The sequence below is a fragment of the Maniola hyperantus genome, chromosome 21 (genome assembly GCF_902806685.2).
Source record: "Maniola hyperantus chromosome 21, iAphHyp1.2, whole genome shotgun sequence".
Lineage (NCBI taxonomy): Eukaryota > Metazoa > Arthropoda > Insecta > Lepidoptera > Nymphalidae > Maniola > Maniola hyperantus.
In genome coordinates, this window is record NC_048556.1 from 2625304 (window position 1) to 2638516 (window position 13213).

Consider the following 13213-nt stretch of genomic DNA (forward strand, 5'->3'; position numbering starts at 1 on the left):
AATTCAAGGCTGTTTAGGTCCATTTTACTGTAACGCGGAAGTATTTCGACTCTCGAATTTGGTTTCGTTTGGTGAGACGTAAAATCTTGTACTACGGGTACAGTACACGTCATTTTACTGTGAAATTCTATAAGCTGCCATATTCAGGTGTTTCTGTTACTGTGAGGTCTTTTGACCTCAATTTAACTCTAATGGTTGAAACGTCGACATCGGGAGGTTGGCGATTCAATAGAATAGAATGTTTTTTTATTCATGTAAACTTTTTAAAAGTGCTTATGAATAGTCAGGTAGTTTTAATTTACCACTGGTTCGGAATACCGTTCCTACCGAGAAGAACCAGCAAGAAACTCGGCAGTTGCTCTTTTCAATCTCTTCAATCTCGAGTGTAACTCTTAACTCTTCAAAGTTATGTGCGTTTTAAACAATTAAAATACATCACTTGCTATAATAGTGTAGGAAAATATCTTGAGGAAACCTGCATGCTTGAGAGTTCTCCATATCAGTCAAAGGTGTGTGAAGTCGCCAATACGCATTTAACCACAGTGGTGGACTATATCCTAAACCCTTCTCACTCAGAGAGGAGACCCGTTCTCTGTAGTGAGCCAGCGATGGGTTAATCATGATACTGATGATAAGTCAAGTAGTCACTCAAGCGATAAAATATCTTAAAAATAAATTCTTTCTGACGACCTCCCTGGCGCAGTGGTAAACGCTGTGGTCTTATTAGTGGGAGGTCCCGGGTTCGATTCCTGGCAGGGATTTGGAATTTTATAATTCCTAAATTTCTGGTCTGGTCTGGTGGGAGGCTTCGGTCGTGGCTAGTTACCACTCTACCGGCAAAGCCGTACCGCCAAGCGATTTAGCGTTCCGGTACGATGCCGTGTAGAAACCCAAGGGGCATGGGTTTATTAAAAACTGTCATACCCCTTCCAGGTTAGCCCGCTTCCATCTTAGACTGCATCGTCACTTACCACTAGGTGAGATTGCCAAGGTGTTAGTCAAGGGCTAACTTGTATCTAAATAAAAATAAAAAAAATTCTTCAGTATTAAAGACACAGACATTAACGAAACAGATTACTGTTAATAGTTTAATTCGAATTGTTATCGACAGTGAACCCGCAAACCGTTCTGACGTGACTTTGTGAGAGCTTTGTGAACAAACAACAACAATTCGCATCATTTCCATCTCGAATAAATCATCGACAATGGCAGAACCGTTTAAAAGGATCAAGACTATCACAGTTAAACCGAAAAACAATAATGATTTCAAACAAAAACGTGAACGTAATATGTTAACCCGCTTTAGGACCATCCTTACTTTATTATTCATCTGTGGTTTCAACTACAAAGTCTTCAAACTTTGCAATAAGTACAAAGTCTTATCAAGTATCTACTCCACCAGTCTCATCGTTCTAATGATTACAACCACTACCTTTTGTTGCGTAGATTACAATACTCTTCAAGTTTGGTCTACTGTCGAATATGTTCTCTCTGTTGCTATCCTGCTCGTCTACAATAGCAAACTGAGCAAATTCTCTTTTAAATTGAACAAAATTGATACTTTTTTGAGGGTTCACGTGAAACATTATATCATGGCTAGGAATAAAACTTTTATAATCACTGTAATTCTCTGTTTAGTTAGATTTACTTTCACTTTAACTCATTGTTTGAGTCATGTCTGCTATGGAAATGTTATATTATTCATCATAAGCCAATTTTCGTCCTTCGCTTTAGACATTAATAGAGTATGGAGATTCATTCTTCTGGAAACTATACGCTATCGTCTTTGTTTCCTCCGTCAACGGTTAGAAGAGGTGCCAGAATGCAATTACTATCTTTATGTCTGTGAAAATAAAACTTACAGGAAGAATAAAATGTCGTTTTGCGTCAATTTGTATAGGAGTATCGCAGATATCTATGATTTAGTAGCACCGGAGATTCACTCTTCTGTAAGCACTTTTATCTTAATTTTTTGTCTTTTCCTAAATTTACTGTATCTCCAGAGAAAAGAAACCCTTAAAGGATCACTTCACTGTCTGTCTGTCTATCTGTCTGATACGTCTCTCAAGACCCGTCAAGGGAACAAAACCTATTGGGTACTTCCCGTTGATCTAGAATCACTTAGAATCATGAATTTTGGCATGTAGCACTGTCTTATAGTAGTAAGTAGTATGTAAAGGAAGAAATCCGAAAACCGTGAATTTATGGTCACATCATGAAACAAAATTTATAAGTGTTATTTCTTGTACGATGGTATGGAACCCTTTGTGTGCGAGTCCAACTCTCACTTGACCGTTTTGTTTTGTTTCAGATGTTTGTGACAGTTGTCTGTACTGTGCCAAAATTGATTAATAATTTCTATCATATTTTATTGGTTCAAGATGGCCGTGTAAGTTTTTTTTTTTTTTCTAAGTTAGCTCCCTTCCACCTTAAATTACATCCTCACTCACCACCAGATGAGTTTGCAGTTAAAGACTATAACTTATCAGTTTCATCAGACCTGCTGCTCGATTGCGGTAGAATGACAGCAACAATGTCACGATTGCAATCACCTCTGATTGGTTGACGCTCGCTCATTATTGGCTACAATGCATTGTTGCAATAAGAATCGCACAAATTCAGCCAATCAGAGCAATTGAGATTGTAATAATGATTGATGCAGGTTTTACGAAATCGACCTGCTGGGCGCGTTTGGAACCCTCGTAGCTTTAGTTTTAAGTTCGCGTAAAAATTAATACCACTATATCTTACAAATCCAACAACCGACCATCAAAAAGTATAATTTATTACCTATTTTGAACCGAACTTCTGAATAAATTATTTGACTATTAACTATTGACTATTGACTTATCTATCAAAAAAGGGTACTTGAGGGCTAAATGTATTTACTTTGCAATACTTTTCAGGAACCAACCGAGAACTTATTATTTTTGGTAACGCACGTTTTACAGCTGAGCTTTCTTTTATTTTCACCGTGTATCATAGTTGAGTTTCATGCGATGGAAGTGGAAAAAATGAGGATTTTCTTGATACATAGATATATTGATGAGTTGGGTAAGAAGATCTTTTTGTATCTTTCAAGCAATCAAGAAGTAGATTTTGCTTTCTTTTTTATTAAACAAACTAGGTATTATAGAATACGTAATGTTATGTGGTTGATATAGTATATGATATGGGAACGAATTAACCTGGAAAACATAGAGAAGTTAATTATATCTTTTTTTTAACGGCAAGCGGCGCAAGTATGCCTCTCTTATCGAGAGTTACATTTTTGTTCCGTTTGCCGTGAAGACCCTAAGGCCATAGTCTTAGTGCTAAAAAAAAATTACGAGACATTGTTGTAGGCACCTTCTCGGCATCGCCAAAATAGAAACATTATTTTATTATTTTACTGAGTTCCTAGAAAGGCATTCGTATAATGCTGTCGGCAATAACTTTTTTTTTTCGCCGCCTTCTAGAAATCCTAATGAACAAAAAACATTTTTAGTACTCTATACGCGGACAAACAAAAAATAAGAAACGACCAAAGTGAGTCGTTCTCATAGCAATAAATAATAGGCAAGGCGCCATAAAGCGATAGTTCTGAATACAGTTTTTACGCTCGAGGGTACGAAAATGCGAAACAGATGTGGTTCAGATTTTACCATTGCAACTAGAGAATTTTTTCTGCCGAGTGATTTTTGTTGACAGAGAAGGCGATAGTTTGGAGGAAGCGAGAGGGGACAAACTCGGAAGCGGGGGAGACGACAGGCAAGGGGAAGCGCAGGAGTCGGACAGGACAGTTCGAATCAACCTCGCAAAGGGGACAGAAGTGTGACGCGCGAGTGCCACGACGAAGCTCTACGTTTCCGAGCGGCCTTCCTTCCTTAAAATCTCTTTGTTTAACGAGTTTGTCCGGGTACCTTTTATCCTTAATATCTGTATAAAGTCAATAAGTGAAAATTAATTAAAGCCAGTGTTAAGCAAGACGGTCTACACTTTCCAGTCTATGGGTAATGTACAACTTAAACTGTCTTATTATGTAATATCCGAGGATCTCTTAAAATTACAACATATAATTGCTCGCCAGAATTAAATATAGAACGTGATTTTCAAAGTAATAGAAACGAGTACACTATCGACATGGATAATAAATCACCTCTACAAGTCTGGAATGGCTTAGATCAAATTTGTCTGAGCTTATTTCTAATCTTCTTAATACTGCTGGTTTGTATAATGTTCAAGGAAGCATGGGTCAAGTGCACCCAATGGGTTAGTGGTTACAGACCTAGCCGCGATCCGAAAATACTTAACATAGAAATGTTAAATTTGTGAAAGCCAAGATAGGTTGCTTTTACGATGTCCTCGGATATGATTATTATGTTCGCTGTAATAACACATGTTGTCTGTATTTCGTGTCTCCATATGTAAAAGGTTCGTAGGACTGTAGCTTATAGACTGTACTTCTAAGATTAATGTACATAATTGTAATTTAAATATAAAATGTGTATATAACATCAGCCCAAGGGTTTTTTGGTCAGGGCATTCTATTTTTCCCTTGAAAATATAGCATGGCTTTTGAATAGAGTGCCCGATCACTGGAAAGAAACATAAAGGACTTTTCTTCCAGTGGTCAGAGTAGAGTTTTGCTCCATCAGAGATTTGACTAATACATTTAACAAAGTAAAGTACAATAAATAGATTTTGAATTAACCAACCTCTTTCATTTATTATAATATTAGTCTGGTTTTTCAAAAGAGGTCAAGAGATAAGGGGCTACATCGATCTATGGTCTGAGTCAAACAAGAGATTAAATTATAGCTCAATGTAATATTATTATTACTACCTATCTATGTGATATGAGCCCTTACCGCTTGACGCTTTCGTGAAATGAGTTACCCTACCTAGCATTATAGAGACAATAGACAGTGTGAAACGAGAGGAGGATCTAGCTGCTGCTGGTAGACTTCAATGAGCTGAAAGTGCTAAGTAAACATACTTTTCATCTGAGTCTAAGTACATAACGGGGCGAATGGCATTTGGTATAGTGATAACATATATATATACATATCGTCTTACCTTTGGGTTCGACTATCATAGCTTGGCTGTTCCTGATGGGCAACCGCTAGCGGCATCGTCTGGGCATACCAAACACGCCCTCCCCAGCACGAATGAGTTGGTTCGACCTGACTTGGCCAAGTCAAAAACCATACCATAACAATTTAATATATATCAAAATCCATGGTACATGGGGCGGGCTCTAAGCCCACATAGTTAGCTCCTGGCACTAGTTGTCAGTCGAGGATATAACCGCTTCTCAGCGTGATAAAGGACCAACTCTGTGCAGCCCCCATAACTTGATATCAAGGCTGTTTTAACAGCGTAGGGATAATCTCAATGCTACGGGACGATGGTTAGAATGGGCTAGAGACTAGAATTTCTAGTCTAGCACTTGGGCGGCATAATTATCTCCCTCATCCCGTTTCGGAAAACCCTAATTTCATACTTGTTCGATCAGCCTTAGTCTTACGCTTGCGCGAGATCTAATTGGCAAAATTCATTAAATAACATCGCGAGTACCTATAATGGGACGGGACGAAAAAGCCAACCACTGTTTACCCCCAGGAACCCAGCTATTTTGAAAAGGAATTCTAACGAATTCACAAAGGAAAGTACCGCCAAGGTACCTGAATGCATTCGCTCACTGTTATTGTACTGTGACATGACCGGTACACTACCGAGCACCGACCTATTATTTTACGAAAAAGGGGATTTAGTTACTATCTATCATACTGACTAGATTGATTAGCCACTTGATTAACTTTGAACGAAGTACATGTCCTTCCATTTTATTGTTTGAAAAGAAAATTTGACGATCACGCATCCGGGCCACCACAGAAAAATGGTACCGCAAGACCAGGATCCAGATACGTATTCGAAATAACGATACGACTGGATATAAATAAAAAATATATATATATATGATATACACAACGTAGAAACAGTAGGGACCATTTGCAAACAACATATGGAGAGACAAAATACAGATTGCATGTTATTACATATATAATGATTATGCTTAGAAATGTACAATTTACAGGAATTTCCAACAAGCTGGTGTACTTGTCATTTTAATTATAATGTATTATAACATTTACAAGCTATCCTAGGATATAGGGGGAGCATAAAGAAGCTGCATATCTTATATAAGATGTATCTATTACAGGATCATTAAGGAGCGGCGGTACCCAGGAACCTGTTTCCTTGCTTAACCCTAGACTAAGCTTTATCTATACTTAAGATTATTATTACATCTGTAACTTCGCCAACTCCAAGCGTAAACACTGTACTCAACTTACCTAACTACTAACAAAGTAGGCGTGAGTAAACGGACAAACCGAACTTTGTCGGAGTAACGGAACCGCCGGGCAACAGTAGAGCAATTTTAAAGAGAATATAATAACAAATAGTTATGCCGCCAAGCAAGGTAAAACGTAATACTAGGAAAAAACCAGAGGTCTCACAAACCCAAGTCCAGGTAGGGACATTCGTAGAAACCGGACCATCCACTAGCCAAACATCAGAGCTCGGCGAGATAGGAACGGATACGCGAAATGAGACCGTAACCAACTCGACTTTAGAGTTGATTTTGAAAAAATTAGGCGAATTTGAAAAAAAATTGCAAACCCTAGCATCAGTAGATAATACGAGTGTTCTATCGAGCGAGGCTAACAATGTATCGGATAATTGTAGTCTAGATAGGCAAGAACCTACCAGCTCAGGTTCGAACGCGCCTAACGCGTCATCCACTGGGACAAGAAACGTATATGTGGTACAACCATCTATAAATAAACCTAACTTTGATGGTAAACCATTGACCAATCCTATAACTTTTTTGAAGAAGTTGAATAGATATATTAAGGCAGTAAATGGGTCTGATCGGGGTGTAGACATCGCGTTAGGGTGCATTACGGGTCATGCACGAAAGGTCATGGATCTTTACTCAAAAAAATTGGGTAACTTTCACAGATTTTGAAACGGATTTTAGACGCGTTTACTGGACGGAACAAATCCAGGAGTCAGTTAGGTATAAACTGATTAATGCGACTTATACTAGTGAGTCTGGGATGTCTATGTCGGAACATTTCGCAAATTATGCTGAGTCAATGCAATCACTAACAATCGCATTCAGTGAAAGAGATTTAGTTAACTCCATCATGAGACATTTTCCGATAGACATGCAACGCTTGTGGTTTACACGACAGGGCGAGGTGACCATAATGGATGGTATAAATTTCTTACGAAGTCTTGAACAAAACATTAGCGAGAAATCGAAAGGTATTGCGCGGGTCGCGTCAGGTAGAACGTATAGAGATAGACAATACGGTAGGGTCGATCCCGGCACAACCCGTCGTTGCAACGATATCAACTAGCAGGCGAGTAGGTAACTCTAATGCAGGTAGAGGACGTGGATACCGTCGGGGGTATGCAGGTAACAGATCGTATTACGGTAAACCTACATTCAACAAAAACGAGAATGTAAACAACAGACCGGCTGTTGCGGTTGTGAAGGAAAGCGGTAGCGGTATCGGACCGAAACCAGTGGAGGAAAACACACTAGCAAAAAAACTAGATTTCCCCACACATACGCGGTCCAATGTTTTGACGTTTTGTGACGAAAGGGGGTGAACGGACCACGAGGCGCGATGCGGCTAACGTAGCTTACAATATTCTAATTAACAACGGCTGGAAACCAGGGCATAGTCTGGGGGCAAGTTGAATGGCATTCAACGACGCTTGAGAGTTAGTGCGATTTCCGACGGGTTCGATTCCCAACAGGAAAACAGAGGCATAGCAATCTTATTGGAAAGTCAGTTTAACAATGTATTGGAATGTTATGAGAGAGGAGCCAAGTGTGAGCATGACGTAAGGAATAGTGTGAAACTGTATACAATGTTCCACGACCTCGATAGTGAGTCTACCGATGTAGGTATCGATTATTCCTTGCCTAAATTACCCGAGGTATGTGTTAAGTTATACGGCAACCTTGTAAGGGCCCTCATAGATACAGGAAGGTCAGATTAGTGGAATGACTAGAGAATTGTACGATTCGATTGTTAGAGAGAGAGGAACGCTACCTGAAATCGCTATTCCATCCTTACAGATTCAGGGAGCTTTTGGTTCTAGAAGCGAGAGTACCAACCGGTTGGTTTTGATAGAATTCCAATTGGGAAACACTTAGTCGAGCCACCCATTTTAATAATGCGACGGTTGCCTAGATCGTTAATACTAGGTTATGATTGGTTAGAAAGAGTAAAAGGGATAATTAACTGTGGGATGGTGACCGGACGATGACCATAGAACATTTAGAAGTTAGGTCTTGTGTTAGGCTAAATTCTGATTGCGAGATTGAAAGGTTAGGGGGAGAGTAGAATGCAGCCACAATTAACTTGATTCTAGATCAAGATTCCGGAACAATAGATCAGAGAGTATCGAGTAGGGACATAAGTAGTGAGAAATTATAGAATCCCACTTGGAAAAATCGAACATAAGTAATGAACATAGGATACTCTTATTGCCTGTGTTGGACAAACACTGTAAAATATTTGTAGAGAAGTTAGGACTAACAGGCAGATACGAACACCTTATCAAACTAACAGATGAGGAACCCTTTACAAGGCATAGTTATCCAGTGCCTTTGGCCTATAGGGAACAGGTTAAGACGGAATTAGACGAGTTAGAAAGTTTGGGCGTGACAAAGCAGGATGTCACACAGTATTGCAGACCCATCACCTTTACTAGGAAGCGCGACGGGTCAATAAGACTCTTGTTAGACGCTCGCGAGTTGAATAAGAAAATGATAGGAGACGCAGAGACCCCGCCTCTACTTCTGAGATTTTACAATCTTTTCACGGGTGTGAATCCATTAGATTAATCGATCTAAACAATGCTTACTTTCAAATACCGTTACATAAAGATTCGAGGAATAACCGGATTTTTATTTTTGGGACGTACCTACACTTATCAAGTGTTACCTCAAGGTTTGAAAAATCTGTAGCGGGCTTTTCTAGAGCCATGGATATCATATTGGAAGGCTGTGCGTGAATTCTGTGTGAATTACCTAGATGACATTGTAATATTCACGAAAGGCGACATCAATTTACATCTAGAGCACCTAGATCGGGTACTAGATAGAATAGAAGCAGCAGGGTAACAGGTAGACTAAATAAATGTCGGTTCTTATGTGACGAGGTTGAAGCTGTTAGGCATATAGTGAACACGAACGGAAGTGTGTAGGACCCTGACGGGTAGATGCCTATTAAAATTTTCCCATACCTCGAACCATAAAACAATGTAAGGGTTTTTTGGGTGTAATTAACTATTATATGAAGGTTCATTCCAGTATAGCGAAGTAGTTAGGCGCTTTGTAATCTTTGAAACTCGGTACGAAGATGGACGTGGACCGAAGAAATAAATGATTGTTTTGAGAAGGTCAAGGGTCTATTATAGATACGATACTTTTAACGCATCAAATCCGAAGGATACCTATTATTTACAAAATGATAGTGTAACCTAGGTGTCTCGGGATATGTTTTCCAACTAGATAATGAGGGAGAAGAGAGAGTGTTAGGTTCTGTAGCAAGGCACTTACGTTAGCGGAGAGTAATGGACAGTGACGGAATAGAGTATGGGCTATCATATTTAGCTTGTCTAAATTCGAACATACTGTGAGGCGCGAAATTAGTGATAAGAACAGACCATAAGAGCCTTGTATTTCTACAAACGTGTAAGTTATTGAGCGCACGGATGATACGCTCGGGTGCCTTACATAGGACGTTTGATTTACACTGTGGAGACGTGAAAGGGAAGCTAAACACGGGGCGGATGTGTTATCGCGACACATAGCAGGCACCACCGATGTCTTAACAAACAAGCATCGGGTCCTGAATGAATTTGCTTAGGGCATCGTTAGAACGAGGTAATACGAGATCAATGGAAAAGAATAGGTAGCTTCAGAGACACTTAAAATAAAAGCACAACTATAGGAAAGAAAGGAGTGAGGCTTTTTTTTTTGAGACTTGTGCGCACGACCGAATACCTGTCACGTCTGCCGGGGCGAACAGTACATAGAGATTGACTTTTGAAAACAAAAAAAAAAAAAGTAGGTAATAAATATAGTTAGTGAATAGAGTTTCTTTTTTTTGACCCCTTGCAAAATCCAAGGTATGGAATAAGTACAAAGGAAAAATAAACCTATTTCGGGGGAGGTGTTGTAGGCACTTCTCGGCATCGCCAAAATAGAAACATTATTTTATTATTTTACTGAGTTCCTAGAAAGGCATTCGTATAATGCTGTCGGCAATAACTTTTTTTTTTCGCCGCCTTCTAGAAATCCTAATGAACAAAAAACATTTTTAGTACTCTATACGCGGACAAAAAAAAATAAGAAACGACCAAAGTGAGTCGTTCTCATAGCAATAAATAATAGGCAAGGCGCCATAAAGCGATAGTTCTGAATACAGTTTTTACGCTCGAGGGTACGAAAATGCGAAACAGATGTGGTTCAGATTTTACCATTGCAACTAGAGAATTTTTTCTGCCGAGTGATTTTTGTTGACAGAGAAGGCGATAGTTTGGAGGAAGCGAGAGGGGACAAACTCGGAAGCGGGGGAGACGACAGGCAAGGGGAAGCGCAGGAGTCGGACAGGCAGTTGGAATCAACCTCGCAAAGGGGACAGAAGTGTGACGGGAGTGCCACGACGAAGCTCTACGTTTCCGAGCGGCCTTCCTTCCTTAAAATCTCTTTGTTTAACGAGTTTGTCCGGGTACCTTTTATCCTTAATATCTGTATAAAGTCGATAAGTGGAAATTAATTAAAGCCAGTGTTAAGCAAGACGGTCTACACTTTCCAGTCTATGGGTAATGTACAACTTAAACTGTCTTATTATGTAATATCCGAGGATCTCTTAAAATTACAACATATAATTGCTTGCCGGAATTAAATATAGAACGTGATTTTCAAAGTAATAGAAGCGAGTATACTATCGACATGGATAATAAATTACCTCTACAAGTCTGGAATGGCTTAGATCAAATTTGTCTGAGCTTATTTCTAATCTTCTTAATACTGCTGGCTTGTATAATGTTCAAGGAAGCATGGGTCAAGTGCACCCAATGGGTTAGTGGTTACAGACCTAGCCGCGATCCGAAAATACTTAACATAGAAATGTTAAATTTGTGAAAGCCAAGATAGGTTGCTTTTACGATGTCCTCGGATATGATTATTATGTTCGCTGTAATAACACATGTTGTCTGTATTTCGTGTCTCCATATGTAAAAGGTTCGTAGGACTGTAGCTTATAGACTGTACTTCTAAGATTAATGTACATAATTGTAATTTAAATATAAAATGTGTATATAACATCAGCCCAAGGGTTTTTTGGTCAGGGCATTCTATTTTTCCCTTGAAAATATAGCATGGCTTTTGAATAGAGTGCCCGACCACTGGGAAAAGAAACATAAAGGACTTTTCTTCCAGTGGTCAGAGTAGAGTTTTGCTCCATCAGAGATTTGACTAATACATTTAACAAAGTAAAGTACAATAAATAGATTTTGAATTAACCAACCTCTTTCATTTATTATAATATTAGTCTGTTTTTCAAAAGAGGTCAAGAGATAAGGGGCTACATCGATCTATGGTCTGAGTCAAACAAGAGATTAAATTATAGCTCAATGTAATAATATTATTACTACCTATCTATGTGATATGAGCCCTTACCGCTTGACGCTTTCGTGAAATGAGTTACCCTACCTAGCATTATAGAGACAATAGACAGTGTGAAACGAGAGGAGGATCTAGCTGCTGGTAGACTTCAATGAGCTGAAAGTGCTAAGTAAACATACTTTTCATCTGAGTCTAAGTACATAACGGGGCGAATGGCATTTGGTATAGTGATAACATATATATATACATATCGTCTTACCTTTGGGTTCGACTATCATAGCTTGGCTGTTCCTGATGGGCAACCGCTAGCGGCATCGTCTGGGCATACCAAACACGCCCTCCCCAGCACGAATGAGTTGGTTCGACCTGACTTGGCCAAGTCAAAAACCATACCATAACAATTTATATATATATCAAAATCCATGGTACATGGGGCGGGCTCTAAGCCCACATAGTTAGCTCCTGGCACTAGTTGTCAGTCGAGGATATAACCGCTTCTCAGCGTGATAAAAGACCAACTCTGTGCAGCCCCATAACTTGATATCAAGGCTGTTTTAACAGCGTAGGGATAATCTCAATGCTACGGGACGATGGTTAGAATGGGCTAGAGACTAGAATTTCTAGTCTAGCACTTGGGCGGCATAATTATCTCCCTCATCCCGTTTCGGAAAACCCTAATTTCATACTTGTTCGATCAGCCTTAGTCTTACGCTTGCGCGAGATAATTGGCAAAATTCATTAAATAACATCGCGAGTACCTATAATGGGACGGGACGAAAAAAGCCAACCACTGTTTACCCCAGGAACCCAGCTATTTTGAAAAGGAATTCTAACGAATTCACAAAGGAAAGTACCGCCAAGGTACCTGAATGCATTCGCTCACTGTTATTGTACTGTGACATGACCGGTACACTACCGAGCACCGACCTATTATTTTACGAAAAGGGGATTTAGTTACTATCTATCATACTGACTAGATTGATTAGCCACTTGATTAACTTTGAACGAAGTACATGTCCTTCCATTTTATTGTTTGAAAAGAAAATTTGACGATCACGCATCCGGGCCACCACAGAAAAATGGTACCGCAAGACCAGGATCCAGATACGTATTCGAAATAACGATACGACTGGATATAAATAAAAAATATATATATATATATGATATACACAACGTAGAAACAGTAGGGACCATTTGCAAACAACATATGGAGAGACAAAATACAGATTGCATGTTATTACAATATAATGATTATGCTTAGAAATGTACAATTTACAGGAATTTCCAACAAGCTGGTGTACTTGTCATTTTAATTATAATGTATTAAACATTTACAAGCTATCCTAGGATATAGGGGGAGCATAAAGAAGCTGCATATCTTATAAAGATGTATCTATTACAGGATCATAAGGAGCGGCGGTACCCAGGAACCTGTTTCCTTGCTTAACCCTAGACTAAGCTTATCTATACTTAAGATTATTATTACATCTGTCACTTCGCCAACTCCAA

At 39.2% G+C, this 13213-nt stretch overlaps 1 protein-coding gene across 1 annotated transcript in view; it reads left to right on the top strand.

Annotated features, from left to right (window-relative positions):
• Window positions 1–1491: 1491 nt before the first annotated feature.
• Window positions 1492–13213, top strand: part of LOC138403855 (uncharacterized) — a 12876-nt gene continuing 1154 nt past the window's right edge. The window contains exons 1-3 of the mRNA XM_069505945.1: window positions 1492–1949; window positions 2312–2389; window positions 2907–3054. Of these exons, the coding sequence (XP_069362046.1) occupies window positions 1593–1949; window positions 2312–2389; window positions 2907–3054 (583 nt within the window). The 5' untranslated portion in view covers window positions 1492–1592. The remainder of the gene's footprint in view (window positions 1950–2311; window positions 2390–2906; window positions 3055–13213) is intronic.